Source organism: Pseudopipra pipra, chromosome 17 (genome assembly GCF_036250125.1).
Source record: "Pseudopipra pipra isolate bDixPip1 chromosome 17, bDixPip1.hap1, whole genome shotgun sequence".
NCBI lineage: Eukaryota > Metazoa > Chordata > Aves > Passeriformes > Pipridae > Pseudopipra > Pseudopipra pipra.
The window spans coordinates 3,218,755-3,237,373 of NC_087565.1; the positions used below are offsets into that span (position 1 = coordinate 3,218,755).

At 50.2% G+C, this 18,619-nt stretch overlaps 1 protein-coding gene across 4 annotated transcripts; it reads right to left on the reverse strand.

The window, feature by feature from the left end:
* Positions 1-692: 692 nt before the first annotated feature.
* Positions 693-18,360, reverse strand: ASXL1 (ASXL transcriptional regulator 1). 4 transcript variants are annotated; one of them, XM_064673802.1, is made up of 13 exons: positions 18,207-18,319; positions 15,369-15,519; positions 13,507-13,589; positions 10,872-10,980; positions 9,663-9,783; positions 9,494-9,588; positions 9,065-9,158; positions 8,647-8,799; positions 8,095-8,258; positions 7,912-8,008; positions 7,323-7,428; positions 6,283-6,898; positions 693-5,538 (listed from the first exon to the last, which is right to left on the reverse strand). In XM_064673802.1, the coding sequence occupies exons 3-13, from the start codon at positions 13,560-13,562 to the stop codon at positions 2,650-2,652; spliced, it is 4,500 nt and encodes a 1,499-aa protein (XP_064529872.1). In that variant the 5' UTR covers positions 13,563-13,589; positions 15,369-15,519; positions 18,207-18,319; the 3' UTR covers positions 693-2,649. The 4 variants fall into 4 exon arrangements, with proteins under 4 accessions (XP_064529872.1, XP_064529870.1, XP_064529871.1 ...); XM_064673800.1 differs by lacking the exon at positions 15,369-15,519 and having other exon boundaries at positions 9,663-9,780; positions 18,207-18,360; XM_064673801.1 differs by lacking the exon at positions 15,369-15,519 and having other exon boundaries at positions 9,494-9,546; positions 18,207-18,360.
* Between the last annotated feature and the right edge of the window lie 259 nt (positions 18,361-18,619).

Consider the following 18,619-nt stretch of genomic DNA (forward strand, 5'->3'; position numbering starts at 1 on the left):
CTGGTGTGGGATCACCCACTGTCCCAGCCCTTGCTCTTGTGTGCTGGAAGCACTATGAAATGTGAGGAAGTCCAGGACTGTATCACCACACAGATCTCAGCATTCCCACAGCCCCAGTCAGGACATCCCTGCTCACTACACAGAATGTCCATGCCCTGAGAACCCAGACATGTAATAATTTGATATTTCCTTACTGCCTAGAAAAGAGAAAGGACACAGCCATTAAGTAATTTTTCAGGTAGTTTCAATAAACTGTAATTGGCATCACGTGTTTATGCTCTTGAGAAACATTTTTAGATTCATTTATTCAACAATGAGGGCAGAAACAGCAGGACCTGCCATGACCCTGGGACCAGTCTCAGTGCTGCTGCCCACAGGCATCACCCCAGGAGGGCAGGGATGCCTGTGACCATGGGGGGCCCCACAGTGTCCCACAGCCACACTGTGGCTTTCAGAGCCTTCAGGGTGTCTGTTCCCCAAGAGCCTCACAGCATCTCTACAGCAACTGCACCATCTTCAGTGTTCTGTAAGTGCATAAAACTGGATTTAATGAAGCCAAGCAGCAACACAGCCCCCCCTTAGTGACCCGAGCAGAGCTCTGGAACACCCCCAGTTGAAAAAGAGGAGAGGAAAAACCACATTGCCTTACCACAGAGGAGGATTTCAGAAAAAAAGGACCGAAACCACACAAGCAGATTTTACAGTGTTTATTTTTCCAATAGCACAAGGGACAGACACGAGCAGGCCCCCCCCGAGGGCTCTGCCCCCAGACCAGTCCAAGCTGAACACTGCAGTGGCCCCCCAGGAGGCAGAGCCAGCCCCCCATCTTTGGTAAGCAGGTTCCACACCTCCGCTCGCCCTCACCGACACCGCAGCCCTGCCCGGGCCGGGGTGCCGCGGGCGCTGGGCTCTCATTCCCATGGGATGAGGCTGTTGGATGCATTAAGGATAAACCATCTCGGGGACTGAACTTGTTGCACCCCTCAGGCTTGTGTCTGAAAGAGGAACTTGCACGCCTGAAAAAAAGTGCATGGTGAAGGGAGGTAGGATGGAGCTGGAAAAGGGACAGGAAGAAACAAAATGAAAATAACCCCCCTAAAACTCTTGCTACTGCCCACTTAAATAAACCAGCGGCTTCTCCCCCTCACTGAAGCAATTCACTCTTGATTAGGAATTGCTCCGAAGAGGAAGAGGGTTGCAGTTTTGCTCTCCCTCTGTGGATGCACAAGGATGTTCACCTTCCTGCAGCACAGGTACAGCCATTCCCTGGGAGCTCAGGTGCAGCAACAACCACCAAGAGCTTAGAGGAGGAACTGGTGAACTCGCTTGGGTTGGCAAATCCCACCTGGTCATCCTTGAGCCCGCACAGCACAGTCCACCCAGGCACAGGGAGGCTGTCGGAACCCAGACACCTCTGTGGTGAGCCTCACGTCAGGCAAGACAGAATACAGTGGCTCTGACAATAACTAACACCACTTTAATGCAATACTGCTGTAGAGCCTGAAAATCCAAGGGGGAAAAAAAAAAAAAGACCCCTTTATGCTCTATGTACATTACATCCATTTACAGAGTTGGCCAGTACTGTGTACAACATATAAATATATGATCAAACAGATGCAGAGAGGATACTTACAGGAGCCAAATAATTCACTTTATACATCCAAGAATGAAAATATAAAAAAAGAAAGTTAAAAAAAAAAAAAGGAGGAAAGAACACTGCTTTAAATGTTAGGTGATGGTCACATAGATGCACAGCTCGATGCCTGCAGGAGCTCAGCTGCTGTGGGGTTCAGGTCCTCACCACAGGGCTGCAGTGCAGAGCTCACTGCCCACATCCTCGAGCTCCAGGGAACCTCCAGCATTCCACAGCAGTTTGTGGAAGTTGGCCAAAGGAGGCAGGCACAGCTGCTGGGCCACGAGTTCAGCCAGGCAGTTCCCCAGCCACACAGCTTCCTGCAGGCCAGCAGAAGGCATTTGCTTGGCACTTGCCCCGAACTTTTTTTCCTCTTCTTCTTGCATCCTCCACATCAGCTCCATCTGGCACACGGTGGGCTGTACATGGCTCCACAGCCACCTGCAGAGCACGTTCCTAGGCACCATGGTCTGCTGTAGCATCCAAAGACCACACAGGACCATCACTGCAGGGCAGCTCTCTGCTTACGCTCACTGCACAGCAGCACTTCCCACACAAACCAGAAATGGAGATGGCAGAAGGGGAGAGTGGAAGACTGTAGGGCCTCACCTCACACAGCCCTGAAATAGCAAACACCCTCTTCCAGTTCCTTTGGATGTAAGGATTTCCTCCACAGAGGGTCCATGGATTGCCACAGCGAACGGCCTCTCCCCCTGGCATCAGCCTCAGCACGGTACCAGAGCACAGGTGGCAATTCCACGACAGCAGGAAGCAGCAGGATCACTCCCATGGGGCACAGCCCACCCAGACCAGGGTGTCACGGTGAACAGGAACAGGCTCTGCATTGTCGATCTCCACAGGAAGGCAGGTCAACGTTTTCCTCACCAAAACAAAGTGTAACAGCGTTTCTACTATGAAGAGAGAGTACTTTGTGTACTTTTGTGTACAGGCGTTAGGATCAGTCATTATCAAAATACACACACTGAATATACAACCTGTCCCATGGCCATAATTTATTATCTCACCACAAGGCACAATACACAGAGCTTAGAGGGTCCTATACAGTCGTCGTGGCAGAAGGCGCCGCAGCCTTTGCACATGATCATGGCCTTCAGGCTGCACGAGCACTGGAAGGAGATCTCCTCGACGCTGCTGCTGTCAGCAAACATCTGCACAGCCAGGGCCGTGCCCCGGCCCGCAGCAAAGTTCGCTTTGTGGGTGAGCTGCACCACGCTCCCAGCAAGGCCTCGGGGGAAAGCCGGAGTGTTGGATGAATAATTAAAGCTGGTGGAATTGAGCTGCAGCTTTGAAAGCTTCCCATAAAACGCTTGCTTGATGTTGAGCTGAGAGGGGATGGACGAAGGCTCCAAAGGGTGACTCTGTCCTTTCCCTGGATCCCTTGAAAACTTAAAGAAAGGCCAGTCCACGACCAGCGGCTCGCTCTGTGTGTGCCCAGCCAGCTCCGTGGGGTGCTGGGCTGCATCCCCCCTGTTCTCTGCATTACTCTTGGCTGGGCTGCCACACACCAGCACATTCTCATTTCTGATCCCTCCCGGCGTGCTGCTGTGCTGCTTTGAAGTCCATTCCTCCCTGGCAGCTGGGATTCCTTCTCCCAATGCACAGCCCTTGTCCAAGGGAATCTGTTTGCTGGGCGACAAGGTTCCCATGGTTGAACCGTGATCCAAAGCCCTGGAATGATGCAGCCTCATGCTGGGGTTGGAAGGAAAACCAGAACCAAAGAGCTTTTTGCCTTGAACTCCACTGTAACTTTTATTGACTGATGCACCTCCTGTCTGGTTTGGTCCAAGAGCAGTTACAGCTGGAGATAAAAACAGAGGCTCTGTAGAGGTGTTCACCTTCTCCGGGCTTTTACCTGCCATGACACTCATTAGGGGGTTGTGCTGTGGCACCCGGTGGACCTTGGACAACTCCTTCTGCTCCTCAAAGCTACAGGAAGAAAACTGTCTTTCCCGAGGGCCCACATCTTCAGGCTTCGGAGAGGCACTTGCCACATTTGCCAGTTGGTCTTGGCAGCTTAAAGTAGAGCCAACCTTGGAATGTTTTTCTGGAACAGCCTGATCCTCTGCTCTAGGCAATGCTGCCGCCGATCCACAAGTCTTTTCCTGGGGATCTGTGGAAGATCTCACTGAGTGGATGTCATCGCTCCTGCTTCGGGCACTTGTCTTTATTCCTACCTCTGGAGAAGATTCTTTGCTGAAGTAGCAACTGCTGCCTCTGTCCAAGTGCAGGGAGAGGCTTTCCGACTGCTTCTCCAGCACTGGCTGTGCAACTTCCAGCTTGATGTCGATGTGAGACACTGGGAGAACTTCTTCCAGTGGAAGCTTCCCCTTCAGCAGCTGCATCACCAGGGGGTTGTTGGTCTCGATGGAGGACAGGGGCCGAGCAGAGCTGGCCGGACGCTCGGCTTTCTGGGGCAACGGCACAGGGGGTCCCCACCTCTGGGATGGGGGTGCAGGGGAGTCCCCAGCACAGGCTGGACTATCTGCCTCCACAGACAATTTTGACCTAATCCCATTGCACCTCTCACTGCTGCTGTGTAAGGAAGAGCCTTTCCCAGCCACCTCCCTACAGCTGACACTTCTGAAGCACATCTCCACCTCCACATTCTCATCAGCCACGTCCCCTTCCCAGTCGGAAGCAGTGTCTGTTGTTTCACTGTGTGTACTCTGTATTTCCTCATCTCCACTCGCCTTCAGCTCCTGCGTCTCTCCAAGGGGCTGGTGTGCGTTTCCTGGTTCTGTTCTGAGGCACCTCTCCCTTGGCTGCAGGAGCTTTTCAGAGGTATCTCTCCTATTCTGAGAAATAAAGCCACCGTGCACAGAGGGCTGCACCAGAGCCTCTGCATTTTGTTCCTCATTACACCATTTGTCATCACTGCCTTTCCCTGCCTGCAGCTGGGCAGCGTCACACGCCACAGGGATCACTTTCTTCACTCCAGCAGTCACCGTTCTGGAGGTATTACTATCAGCACCACATTTTTCCATAAAAGTTTCAGAGCTGTTAAATCTAAACCTAGACACCGTCTCTGGATCATGGCGTTCTGTACCACCCAATGACAACTCTGGCAGAAAAGGATAACTGGAAGAATTTTCCTTTACATCAGAAGGATAATCCAGCTGTATGGTGGGAGCACCAACATCTCCAAGTTCCACCACAGCCCTGTCTCCCGTGGGACTAACCCCTGCTCCCTGCCCCCCAGAACACAGACCAGTCACCACGGGAACTGCACATCCCAGCTTTGTGCTCTCTGGAGACGTAGCACAAGGTGGGGGTTCGGTCCTTGGGTCCAAAAGGAGCTGCTCAGGGCTCTCCTCCGGCCTCTCAGGAGTCACATTGTCCAAGGATGACTCAGTCACAGCATCACAGAATGGCCTCCTGGGTGACCCATCACCGGGCTGAGCGTCCCCTGAGCCAGCACCTGCAGCACAGCCTGGAAGGCCACTCCCCTCGCTCTTTGAGGAAGAGCAGTCTTGTCTGGAAGAGAGGCAGGAATTCACGTTGGCCTCCTGAGCAGCCCCCCCAGAGTCAGCCTTCCCTCTGCTCAGAGGAACAGGCGACTGTAGTTGTGCTCGTTGTAGATCTGACGCACGCTTTCCATGAGCTCTCTTGGATCTCCTGTGCTGGGAACGCCTGCCGGGTTCTCCTCCACCTCCTCCTTCATCGGTGCTTCTCCCCCCGCCTGGGCCACCCCCTCCTCCGATGGCGGCGGTGGCGGCTTCGCGCTGGGCTCGGGCTTGCAGAGCACGGGCCTTAATGTCTGCGAGGGTCCGGGCCCCGGGGCGGCCCCGGCCGGAGGGCTCCGTGCTGGGGATGATCCGGGGGCAGATCTGGTAAGTGGGCTGACCTTTAACCACCCAGGGTGGTTTAATACGTGAAAGTTGAATCTGAAAGAAAGGGAAGAGCGGTTAGTTCTAATGCCGGCCACCTCCAGTGAAATGCCTTTTACTGGCACCTGCTCATCACAGTTCTTCTCATCGCAACTCCTCTCACGAGAACTCAATAAAAAAATTTCAAATTTCAACTTGGGAACTACTTTATACAGAGAAGCAGCACGTTTCTGCAACCTCTGCTCCGTGCTCTGTAAAGCTCAGTCCACACTAATATTGTTTTACTGGAGCCCACAGGCAAATACAAAGCAAGTTATTTACATTCACGTCTTCAGACGTATCAAACTGTTCTCCCCTACACCAGGATGACCACCCTGGAGCTACCAAAATGGATATCTCTAGTCAAAACAGAAAAAGTCAGAAGGAATACTGAGATTCTGTCAAAAAAAAAAAAAAAGGAACTGAGGAACTACACAGGATAAAGTACACGATTTGAAGGTCTTTTGCTACAAATCAGCTCATCTCAGGCAAAGTGCTTTCTGTATCCACAGAAATGCCAACCAAGGGAGCAAGTCAAGGTTACCCTGTGCTCTTGTGCAAAGACCTTGGGATGACTTTACATTCTTTGCCTGTCTAAATTTGACAGCAGACTGTGGCAATCAGAGGCATTTCACCAGCTCTACCAATGAAACCCTTTGACTCCTTCCCGTAAGGTGGCAACACTTGACGTTTTAGTAATGTTTTGATGCTGCTGAGCACGGCAGACCTGAGACACCCAGAAGCTCTAAAGCTCTTTCTTACCCGGATGGGTGGGACTTTGGGCTCCTCTTTAGTAGGCTGTGGCTTTTCTGGGTGAACACTTTCAATTGTGTTACGAAAGGACTGACGATCTTCAAGCCGGGGCTTCTTTTCGGGGAAGGACGCGGAGGCAGCCTCCTCAAAGCTTTTCCTCTTCTGCTCCTTGGACTCCTGAGCAGAGTTCTCCTGGGGCAAACTGGGAATTCTGTTCCCAGCTGCCAGCGACGGATCTTCCGATTTGCTGTGTGATTTGGAAGTCTCCGGAGAGAGGTGCAGCTCAGAACTCTCCGCCTTCAGTCCTGCAGCTGAGGGGCTGGTCAGATCATCTTTCTTCAGGTCTGTCTCAGGCTTTGGCTCTTTATGGAGGGAGGAATCTGGCCCCATGGGAGCAGGCTCTTTGGGAGCTTCTGTGTGCTCGGGTTCCCGCAGTCTGTACAGGCTCCTCCTGGCCCGGCACCGCAGGTCGGCCCGGGAGCGTTTCCGGAAGCGCCCGTCCCTCTGCCGCGTGGTCGGCCCGCGGGGCAGCCTCGCCTCTCCTTTAACAGACAGCTCTGTCCTGTTCTCAGCATCTTCCTGCACCGAATTCTGCTCCTGGGATTCTTCCTGGCTCAGGCCCAACCTGTGGGGCAAACACAAAAACCAGCTCAGACCTGAAGGCCACCCCGATTTCAGTGTTACTGAATAGCACCACCACGGGCAGAGACTCATCAAACCCCCGTTAACTCACCCTGCAAGGGGAGAACCCGCACATTCACCACACTGCTATCACAGGGGATGAGAAAAATAAGAAAATGTAAATATTTGCAAAGAAAAACAAGTAATATTAACTTGTCTTGGACACAAAATATATAGGTTACAAAATTCTATGACCCAGCCAATTTCACTAAGGATTTTCCCGGAGCAACAGCTGGAACGATTCACCTGACAACCCACATATTTCAAGGAGTTTATGCTGCATCTGCTCAGGTATCATCAAACAGAAACACACTCTACCACCTGCATAAACACAGATAAAACAGGATAGACAAGGTAAAATTTCTCACTTTTGTCCATAGTAGTCCTCAAAGAACTTCTCTTTCCATTGCTCCACTCTCTTTTCCTTTTCCATCTCCTGCCGGATTCGAACTTGCATCTCATGGGTGAATTCACCTACATAGAAGCAAGAGACTGAAATTCAGTTCCAAACAAAACTATTCTGCAAATGCAGCCTCTAGTGTTTGAACAGTATAGCAGCTGTATATATGAAGGACAGGCTGGTACCACCCTGCTCCCCACCCTACTCTGGATCCATGTGCTGCCTGCAGCTCCATAAGGATGGTGGTCACACAGTCTCAAGTAAGTGTGGAAAAAATCATGTTTAACCAGACACAGGGCACCATTTAAGGAAAGATAAGTCTGGCACTACTTTATACCTTCACCACTTAGCTCTGAAAAGTTCCATGGCACCAAAAGAAATCACATCTTTGATTTTAAAGGAGGGAGGGGAAAAAAAGAAAAGAAAGAAGAAAAGTTGGGGGTGACATAGTTGGATAGGCAGCAAAGCTGGACTAAATTTCTGTTTGTTAACCGCAAAAGAGAAACAAAAATCCTGTAAAATGAGCACCTACTCCCCAGGAAAGCAGAGCCACTCACCGTCAGCGAGCCGCTCTCTCCAGCTCTGCGCGGCATGGGTGAAGAACTCGTTGTTCAGAGCGCTGCTGCTGAGCCGCATCAGCCCGTCAGCCCCGACCTACCAGGACACACAGGACACGTCTGCTCCAGCTGTTCCACACTCAAGGGGCAACCAGTGAAGGGAAAACACCCGAGTGCTCATACCTGTCTGTCCACTTCGGGCAGGAGGTAAAGCAGCTGCTGCTGGAAGTGCGACGGGAGCGCGTTAAAGGTCCTGGAGTTGATCAGCGCCCGCAGGTTTGTGTTGACGAGGATGGAGCCAGGGGTTTCAAAGTCAATATCCTCACCCCTGTTCCGTTTCATTTGCCCTGGAGTTTAAGGACAGGCAAATAAAATTAACATTGTTGTATGTAAGTATTTCGCCTGATGGGCAGGAAATTAATTTAAACTACTACAGCGAAAGGAGCAAGAGAGACGAGAAAGACTGCAGCATGCAAGTGTGAAGAATGACTCCAGCACAGTAATTAATAGACACATCTGGAATTTTAATATGAGGTCACAGTTCTGCCACATTCAGGTACAATTCTCAATGCTTCTCTTCAGATCAGGCAAACTTTTAAGCAACTGTCTCACTAATGTTCAGGGTGGAAAGCCTGGCTTGCAACCTCAGATCATCAAATGCCTCCTGAGAGAAGAGATCCTTTCTCAGATTCAACATCACCGATTATTCTTCTACCTGTAACCAGAGGCACATACCAGCCGTGGGCTTTCGGATGCCCCTCAGCAGCTGTGGAGGATCCCTGTTTATCTCTGTCCTACTGCGCAGGCTGGTTTTGCACAAGGCCAAGGAGCTGCTGCTGCTGCTGGATGTGCTGCTGCTCTCTCCGTCAGCGTGCCTTCCTGTGAACCCTAAAAGCAAACCAACCTCATAAAAATACACAAAGAACAGCCAAAGGGAGAGTGGTTGAACATGCAGGAATTATCTGTTACTAACAGATCTGCTATTATGGGGTACTGTCCAACTATCTTGATGGAGTTAAACGTACACACAACTCTCTGCAGTCACACTCATTCTCAGCAGGCGTTACAGAAATCCTCAGGCAAACACGGATGACTGGGAGGTTGAGAGAGATCTGTGAGGTCATTAGGAACCCCCTCCCAAAGCCATGCTCACCCGAGGCAGACTCCATGTGTGCCCCGTTTACTTTCAGTGGGGTTAACACCACCCGAGGCAGCATCACACCGGTCTTTTTCTTCTGTTTGCTTGTCTGCAGGCCAGACAGAAACCAAAAACAAAACAAAGGAATTGAAGGCATTAGGGAAGAGTAAAATGATCTTCTAAACAGTATGTTCTTTGGTTAAAGAACTAACTGGCTGGCTCCTAGGCAAATCTTCAGATGTCACTATACTCAGGACTAGCAGAGAATTCAACTTTGCCTTCCTGTACATGATCCCTCCCCATCCTGCCAACTCCTCACCCAAGGAAACAGTCCCTCAATTCTGAGGCACCTGTGCACAACTAGTCCCTGTCACACCACCCCACCAGCAACAAGAGCTCCCCTTGAGAGGCTTCACTCTTCCCATTAGTCCCACATTTTCCTACCTGGGAAGCGGTTCTGTAGCTCTCCCTGGTAGCAGGTCCCTTGCTCTGAGATTCTGTGGAACAGGAGGCGTTAGAGGAGGTTTCATCTAGAGACACTGAAAAAGATGGGCTCTCAGTCAGACACAGGAGTAGGCCCTAGAGTTTAGGGTTAATGCCACCAGACACTTACCATCATTGTCACCACTCACAGTGCTGGCTTCGTTGGACCCACAGCTTTCTGCGTCTGCTGTGTCCTCCAGCTCCTCCCCTTCTGGCACTGACAGGTTCCGAGACCACTGCAAGGCATCCTTCTAGAGGGGAAACACAACTGAGGTGGATACAGCCCTCCCTCCCTCCCAGACTTACACCAGTGGGAGCCTTTAACCTTAATCCTTGATGCAGAAAGATTATTTTAAAGTACATTTGGGCTCACAACAGAACAGAAGTCACCTAAACTACAAGCAGGTCATAGCGCCCTCCTAGACGAGTAACTCACCCCCCCAAAATATCAGGTTAATAATAATTAATTCAATAAAAAAGATTAATAATTTGTCAAAATTTTTTGTAAGCAAGGAGATCCTATTAAAAAGAACTACCTAATTCTTGCTAAGAAAGAACAGGTAGCATTAGAGGAGCCAAATACTAAGACAGTAAGCTTAGGAGATTTTTCTTCTACTTGTACAAGCAAAGCCATTTCAATGCCACCTATTTTCAGCAAAATAAGGTGATTCAACAAGATTTTCTAACAACAGAAAATAGATGGAAATGAAACAGCTGAGATACCTGTTGTCTATCAAGCTGATACTCATCAGGGAATCCAACAGTACAAAACAATGCAAAAGAAAAGCCCAAGACCAGAAACATTTTCAATATTTAAGATTACTGGGACAATAAATGAAAAATTAAAAAAAACACATTCCAGAGAGACTTCAAGATTTGAGGAAAATACTGATGCTAAATAACACTGAATGTGGTGGAACACAAAACAACCAACCAAAAGAATAAATATGCATTTTCCTATCAAGATTTTACTTGTTGCTACAAGCTCTTGGACCAATTTAATTCCTTGGTTGGCTGTTTTCCCTCGTGGCTGGCAGCAAGGGAATGCATGGGACTGTTCCAATAAGCAGCTGCCTGAGTGGACACCAGGTACTGCAATAAGAGGATTTATCTTGCTTGTGAAATTCAAGAAAAAAATAGGGGTTTTTTTTAAAGTTACTTATCATAGATGGTTGAATATAACTGAAAGGTACAAGCTCCAAGGAAATAATGAATTCCAGACTCTCTCTCACATGACAGTCCCACCTGCAGCACACTGCCCCTGATGCTCAGTGGCAGGTAACACTCAGCCCTGCACAAGGAGCAGAACTCACAGCTGGGAGCAGAGCTCAGCATTTACCTTGAGTGTGAAAAGGCTGATGCGTCCAGGCAGTTTGTAAAAGAGCCCGTCCCCTCCCCGGGAATTGGAGTGGAGCATGGCGTTGAGGCAGGCCAGGGGAGACGTGCCACTGGAACACAGGAAGGAAAAGAGGGAATAGTTTAAGAGGTGGGTTTATCAAGAAAACAGCCTGAGTGATCTGGTTAAAAGGGCACCATTTAGCTGACAGAGGGGAACAGAGGTGATGTCATAAACTTTATGGGACGGACACCTCAGTCAGAACAGTGTCAGTGCTTTCATTCTGACCTGTACATCAGCCTCAGCACATCACACCGAGCCATCGGCAGCAAACAGGAAATGTGACACCAATTTTAAGCTGCCCTCATCTTTTTGTAGACATTTCTAACTTCTATTACCTGTTTCCTCCCCTCCTCTGCTTGAAACCTTCAGTGTTGGATTGACTTTACAAAAACCCCAGATTTATTCATCAGTAGAAAGACGTAAACAAACTGCACACACACGTGTTACTGGAATGTCTCCCTGACACGTCACAGACCAAACTGCACAAGCAGAGCTCGAGATGAAGGCTCTGATGCACTCACTCACTCACTCACTCACTCACTCACTCACTGGTTCTGTGTAGCCCCCTGGTTAAAGCCCCATCCTACGCTCACACCAACGGAGCTGCTGTGCCACGTAATATTGTGTTTTCCGCTCAGTCCCACATGTACAGGCAGAAAGTTATCTGGAAGAGACATTACAGCAGCACTGACTGCATTTTTAGTAAAAGTGAAACTGAAAACTGGATCGAGATAAAATACTTCTAAGAAAATCATCCTCAAATCGAAAACTTAGAACGCTCTGTTTGCACCCTGAATGTGTTTGGGTTTCGGACATTCCTTCATAGGCCTTGGCAACAGGCAAAGTTACCCTGTATCACTTTTAGATAACATGAATAAAATTTCCAGCCTGGGGTCCTGTTAGACAGTGCTTTCCCCTCTGTGTTTACCGGATGCTCCAAGCACACTCGCCAGCCACAGAGCTCTATTAAAACAGCAAAGTAAGTAGATCTCCCCGAAACAAGAGAAAAACAAGCAGTTAAAACTCTGTTAAAGTAACTAAACTCAGTATGGTGCTGGGCCCAGTGTCCTGGCTCAAGCACCAGCCTCATGGGAACATCAGTGTCCCATATGGAACATGGCCCTCCTGGCAGAGCAGCGTGACCCCTGAACTGGGGAGCCCCACCTCAGGACTGATTCAGAGGGAAAAACATCTCAAGGCACTGAGTTATTTCCTTCAGGAAATGGAGTTTCAGGAAAGGCTTCTATACAAGCACCAGCAAGCCAGCTGCACGATCAACCAGGCAGGCTCACCGCCTTTATTCTGTGAACAATCATGCTCTGAAGAAAACAATCTTTTCTTACAGCAGAGAATTAATGACCGGGGAAGGAAAAGCAGATATTCCCCAAGGGAAACCACCGACCTTTAAAGGAATTAGTTAGCTTTGTGGGATTTAACCTGACACATGCTCTGAAGTCTGGTCTTTACTTATACACTGTGACAGGCCACTTGTAAAAACTGGGAAAGCACAGGATAATTTCTGTGTGTGAAGAACCCTGCTATTACCTTTGGCAGAGGACAGCCTGTGCACAGAGATCTGCAACTGCCTGCTTAGGTAACAGGACTGATGTGAGAGTTGTAGAGGACTGACTGAAGCAAAACTGTATGAAAGTCCTCATTAAAATCTGTCTGAATTCTACTCATGGCTGTGAAACCACTGCCCATATCTAAACCAGTGAAGATCTCCTCAACAAGAGTCATAGAATCTGAAGAAACAGCCCATGCATCTGGATTCCCCAGAAGTCCCTCCCTGGGCAGCAGCTTTTTCTGTCTCTGGTAGTCAAACTTCCTTTTTTTTTTTTTTGCCAGGCACCACTAACTGAGGCATTTGGACTATCACAGTTACCCACTTTCTTTGAGCTGCAAGACACTCTGTATTTCTACTACTGTCATGGAAACAGATGGAAGCTCACAGGAACTTAACTAAGGAAAGCAATCTCCCACTTCTGCCCTTTCCAAGGCTCTATATCAGGTTCTTTTCCATATGAAAACCACCTTGAGATGGGCATCAATGTCAAGAGCCACAACCGTGTGAGCTGCGGTCTCTCAGTGCTCGAGAATCTGAGCAGCAGCCAGTGTAGTGACATAAAATAAAAAAGACTGACTTGAGTCTCCTAAAACATAATGTCTGCTCTGGAAATGAAGCATCAGAGGAGACAAAACTTAAACCATTCTCAAACTCGAGTCACAATAGCAGAAACTGCTGGGAGCTACTCATGAGAGAACCACACAAGTGAGTGGTAAGTACAGCACAATGCAGGGGTCTGATCTGCAAGAGGCATTTATTTCACAACAGATGGGTGAAGGGACTCTCTGTGTTGTAAAAAAAAAATCCACAAACAGCTCCCAGTTATTGTCAAAGAAAAAACCCCACAACCTGTATATAAATGTCTGTACCGTCATCTGAAATTACCAGGCTGGAAAAAGGGAAGCCAAGTGGGCTGGGGATGAGGCAGAACTGCACGAAGCACACAAGCCTTCATACGCTGCCTCCCCCATGCTCCATGCTGGTTTAGACAAGATCATCAATACTAACCTCATTTCCTTTAGTCCTTCAGCCTCTATGACCTGCAGAATCTGTTTTGGGGTCATGGGAGCATCAGAGTAATTTTCCAGCACCTGAAAAGACAGAAAGACCATGTGTCATTACAGAATTGGCTTCTGCATTCCCAGCACTAGTCCATCAGCTGTGGTCCAGACCAAATAATGTGCCTCTTCAAACTTGATTCATCTGCAAAGACACACAGTAAAATTTCAGGCTACCTCAAGATCCTAGTGAGCATCACAAAAGGCTTTACCTTCATCTGGTCCCTAATGAACTGAAATACAAACATGGAGGAGAAAAAGCAGCAGAATTTGGCCTTGACCCCAGGGGAAGCTTTACTATAGACTATAGACGTCCAGTAGACTTCAGTATACATTAGACCAAACTGCTGCCACATAAACCTTCAAAACTGAACGTCAGGTCAGTGACCTTTAATGATGTAGAGTGTTCTCCTACCTCTCCACAAAGCATCCAGTATTTTTCTGCCACTAGAAGTATTACTTTTAGCACAGCCATACAGTCCAATAGTGTACTTTCCTTGGATTACTGCATTCATTTCATCTTTGCTCCATCCCAAGAAGGGAACCAGAGCTAAGAGTCAGAATTCATGTCAGAGAAGGACAGAATTCAGAAAAGAACAAAATAACAGTAAAGGATTTGGAAAAAAAAATAGGGCTGGAGACACTAAAAAGACTGAGTGCTTGCCTTTGATACAAAATGAGGAAAATCAGATATTAAAAGGCAACAAAATAAATAATAAATCATCCTTCCGTATATTATATGAAGAATAGAATTGCCAAAGAACTAAAGAGGTTATTACTTGATTTTCTTTCAAAGCCTGTGGAACTTAAGTGCTCTGAAATGTCTAGAAGCAAGAACTCAAGGATTCAAAGAGAGGACCGGACATTTCTGTGGATAAGAAGATTACCCACATAAACAGGAAACAATGAGCAAAAATAAGCTGCAGTAGATGTAAACCACGCTGCTTCTCTGGGAGCAGATTACCCTACAGCTGCCGACCACACGCCGGCTCCTGCCTTCCCCGGCAGCAGACAGTGCTGCTCTCGGAATGCAAAGGCACAGAGCTCACAGACCTGGGGCTGAGTGAGGAAAGACAGGGTGAGACAGGCACAGGACATGGTCTGGAAAAGCCACAGCACATGGCCTGGAACAGGCCCAAAAAGCAGCAATTCACTCGGGAACTTTTTTATCATAACCCTGGTCTAAATTCCCCCGATGTCGCGGTGTTGTCTGTCCCCATGCTGTAGGAGTCAGCTACACGGTGCTGTCTCTCAGTCTGACTCATGTAGGAACCGACTGGAGAGACCCAAACGCCCCATTTCCATCAGCGACATCTCGAAGTGAGTCACTGTGGCAGCCACGGCAACAGGACACGTGCAAAAACACCCCAAAGCTGTGCAGGGCTCCATCTTCACCTCCGAACCATCCCCACTCTCCACCAGTAAAGAAGAACCCAACCCATGACACTCCAGTTCTGCACCTCAACAATATGTTGTGATAAGGCCAGGCTGGACATAGCTTGGAGCAATCTGGAGTGGAAGTGGTCCTGCGCCTTGCAAGGGGTTGGAACGGAGATATCTTTAAGGTCCCTTCCAATCCAAACCATTCTGTGATTCTATAAAAGGAATTTCTTAAATCATATCCACCCAACAGGTAGTTTGCAGATGCCTGAAGCTCACAAGCATCTGAGAATGAGGGAAAAACCTGGATGGGGAAGGGAATTTGAGAACTAACCTGATTTGAAACCCAATGCAAACACAAAGAGTTTAAAGCAGAGATCAAAGCGAGTGATAAGCCATATTCAGAGACAGTAAACTAATTTAATTCCATACAGCTCCATCACACTTTTTCCTCCTTCCACAGGTCACAAGGTCTCCATGCTTCCCTCCTGAGCTGTCACCCCATCACTCAAAGGCAGCAGACAGCTGACACGGGGAAATGCATCGCTCCCGAGCCCAGCGAGATCCGCCAAACGCAACACGCCTGTTCCAAAAAAAATCAGGGAATTATTCAAACCTCTCTCTAGTGACAGACACAGCAAGCGAAATACGCGGCCTAGAACTGAGCACGAAGGAGCATTTACATACAGATAAAAGAATCTGCACTCAGGGGAACAATTTCCAATCAAGAGCTGTGTTAAGTGTACAGAGCCCTTAATGGAAGAACTGGGGGAGAGAAGATCCTGAAAGCTTTAGGCACCAAACCCCGGCCTCCAGAGCTGGCCCTCCATCCTTCTCCAACCTGACACTTCCACTGCCACGTCAACCTTCCCACCCAGAGCTACAACTTCAGCGTTAGTTGTTAGCTATTCCTTACCCCCAAAACAGAATTTCCCCCCCTCCACTGTTTATAGCCAAGGATTCCTGTGCCCCTAATTATGGAAGTTTACATCACTTCCCCAGTTAATTTACTGGACATCCAGTTCTGACAGCATTTGTGGGATAGTGCCATGGCTCTGGGCATCCAGATGAATCTTTAAAGGCTTATTTTAAGGAAAGTGCAGAGCTCTGGCTCTGTAGGAGTACCAACCCTGAAAAGCACTTTTGCCTGTGATTCTCAGAAACGTTGAGAGGAATACAAAATATACCAGTGCACGTCAGAGAGGGAAATTAAAAGCGTTTTGACAGGGAGCATGTGTAAGACTAGTGTGAAATAAAGGTCTATTTTTAGTGGATTTACAATCAGTCCTGCAAGCTGGAAGTGCAGCTACGCAACTGTAGGTCCCTCTAAGTGGATAATCTAGTATGAGATCGTTCTATTTCTGGTTCATCAATGGCTCTAAGATGCTGTTGAGGCTTAGACACCTCATGCACCCACTGTGCCTGAGGTTCTGGCCAAAAGACAGGTGAAGGGAAGTGTGTGAAGAGTTCCTTTCCCAATCATGTGAGGCTGAGGAGATGTATTAGGTGACTGCTTTAAAGTCAGTGTCTCATGTGCTGCTTTGGGCAGCCTATAAATACTGATTTTTTTTCATCTGTCAGGGCTCAGGATGTTTGGATGAGCTGACTTTTTTTGAGGTCACATGGCACAGCCTCTGCCCCTGGGGTCACCTACCAGGAAAGCATCCCTGCCACCTGCAGTGACACACCTGGCTCACAGAACCTGGATCCCAAGGAGAAATGCATGATGGAGAACCCAGACCACCAGGCTCCTGCAGTGAAGTTCCACAGAGGCTGCCCTAAGCCCTTCTTTGGTTTTTCAAGCAAAGCCACGTGGGTCTAAAATATTATAATTTACACACAAAAGATGATGCAAGTTGCTGGAAGACAGATGCTTGTCTGATTAGGTTTCTTCCTGGCAAGCAGTAAGAAAACACTCCAATAGCCAAAGAAATCTTACTCGGGAGCACAAAGACTTATCCTTAACATCCTCAGTACCAGACATGAGTCTCCCTGGACTCACCCACATTGTTCCTCTGAATGTTTATATGCTCCAAGCCATAACCTGGGCTGGCAAAACCAAAACACACACACGGTAACAGAGGAAAACAAAGAAAACAACCACCCTCAAGCCCTGTAGATCTGTTTCTATAGAAGTCCGTGGGCTACACAGGAGGAATATATGTACTGAACACCACTGACAGGGCTATGGGGAGGAAACCAGGGATCTGTTCACCCCAACTACAGGCAGCTGGATCATCCATTACTGGCACTCCTGCACCCACAAAGATCTGTGTCACTATGTCACCAGGAGAGAACCAGCTCTCTCCAGCCAGCTCTGACCACCCAACTGCCAAGCAATCAGCCTAAACACCTCCACATGCAGCCCTTAAATCAAACCTCTGACCAGCACCTGATTGTTGAACCGAAGTTATTTTTCTTGTTACATTTCCTAGTTCACAACTGGGGTCCAAGACAGATCTGAGTCAAACACTTCACAGAGGGAAGTCCAACAACAGCAGCATTCCCACAGACACCACCGGAGCAGGGCAGGGCTTGGAACTTGGAAGACCTCAACAAGGAGATTCCCTAAGACAAAAGGACTAAGACATACCCGTGGCCATGTCTCCCAACCCCCAAAAGTGACCAAATACGGGCTGATTCAGGGATGTTCCGTACAGCTGCTTCTCCGGGGCAGCCCAGCACAGGGAGGGAACCCGCACCCCCGCTAATTAAACCAGAAACTTTTGACAGCAGCTGTGCCCGGGCTCCAGGCCGGGCTCTCTCCAGAGGCTCGGGTTCGCTCCACGGAGCCTTAAACCATCCGAAAGGAGGAGAATAGACCAACCCGTCCCCACAACCCTGCCCAGTACACACCGACCCGCTGCGGGACGGCACCTCCCGAGCCCATCCCGGGAGCCGGGACCGGCGGGAGGCGGCGGAGGCCGCAGGGACCCCCGGCGGAGGGCGGGCAGCTCGTTCCGGAGCCCGCCCGGCGGGCCGGGGGCCGCGCTCGCACCGCGCCGGGGGCGCATCCCCTTCCCATCGGGCCGGGGAAGGGAAACAAGCGGGAAGGAGACCCCCGGCCCCGGCGGCCCCGGGTCCGGGCCGGGCACGGCAGCACCGTCCGCAACCCCCTGGGCGGCCCCGGCCCCCGGCTCGGCCCCACGGCCGCGATGGCGGCGCCGCCGGCCCCGTTACTCGGGGAGGGGCTGGGCGCGGCGGGGAGGCCCCGGGGCCCAGCCGAGCCCCCGCGCCCCTTCCTCGGAGCGCCCCCACCCCGGGCCTCACCAAGCGGGCGGCCTCGGCCCACGTGCGCTCCTTCTTCCTCCTCTGCTTCATCTCCTTCATCCTCCTCCTCCTCCTCCTCCCGCGCGGGCGGGCGCGGCGGGCGCGGACCGTTGGGCGCGCAGGCGGGCGGGCGGGCGGGCGGGCGGCGGCCGGGCCGGGCCGGGCCGGGGCGGGGCAGGGCGGGCGCGGCGGGCGCGGCGGGCGCGGCGCGAGGCGGGGGCGGCTCCGGGCGCTACGGGAGGCGGCGGCGGCGGCGGCGGCGGCTCGGGCCCGGCATAACAACGGGGTCAAAGGGCCGGGAGCGGGGCGGGGCGGCGGGGCCCGGCGACGGTGGCCGCGGCGGGACACGGCGGGAGCGGAGGGGCGGGGACCAGGGGGGCGGTGCCGGGGATGATTTGAAGGAAAACAAACCG

What these genes read in the sequence shown, in the direction of transcription:
- ASXL1 (XM_064673799.1), bottom strand. Translation starts at nt 18,266, where the DNA reads ATGAAGGAGATGAAGCAGAGGAGGAAGAAGGAGCGCACGTGGGCCGAG. An exon ending in TGCCCGAAGTGGACAGACAG is followed by an intron (nt 8,009 to 8,094) that starts GTATGAGCACTC and finishes GTGTCCTGGTAG; the next exon opens with GTCGGGGCTGACGGGCTGAT. An exon ending in GAGGACTACTATGGACAAAA is followed by an intron (nt 6,899 to 7,322) that starts GTGAGAAATTTT and finishes TTTGCCCCACAG; the next exon opens with GTTGGGCCTGAGCCAGGAAG.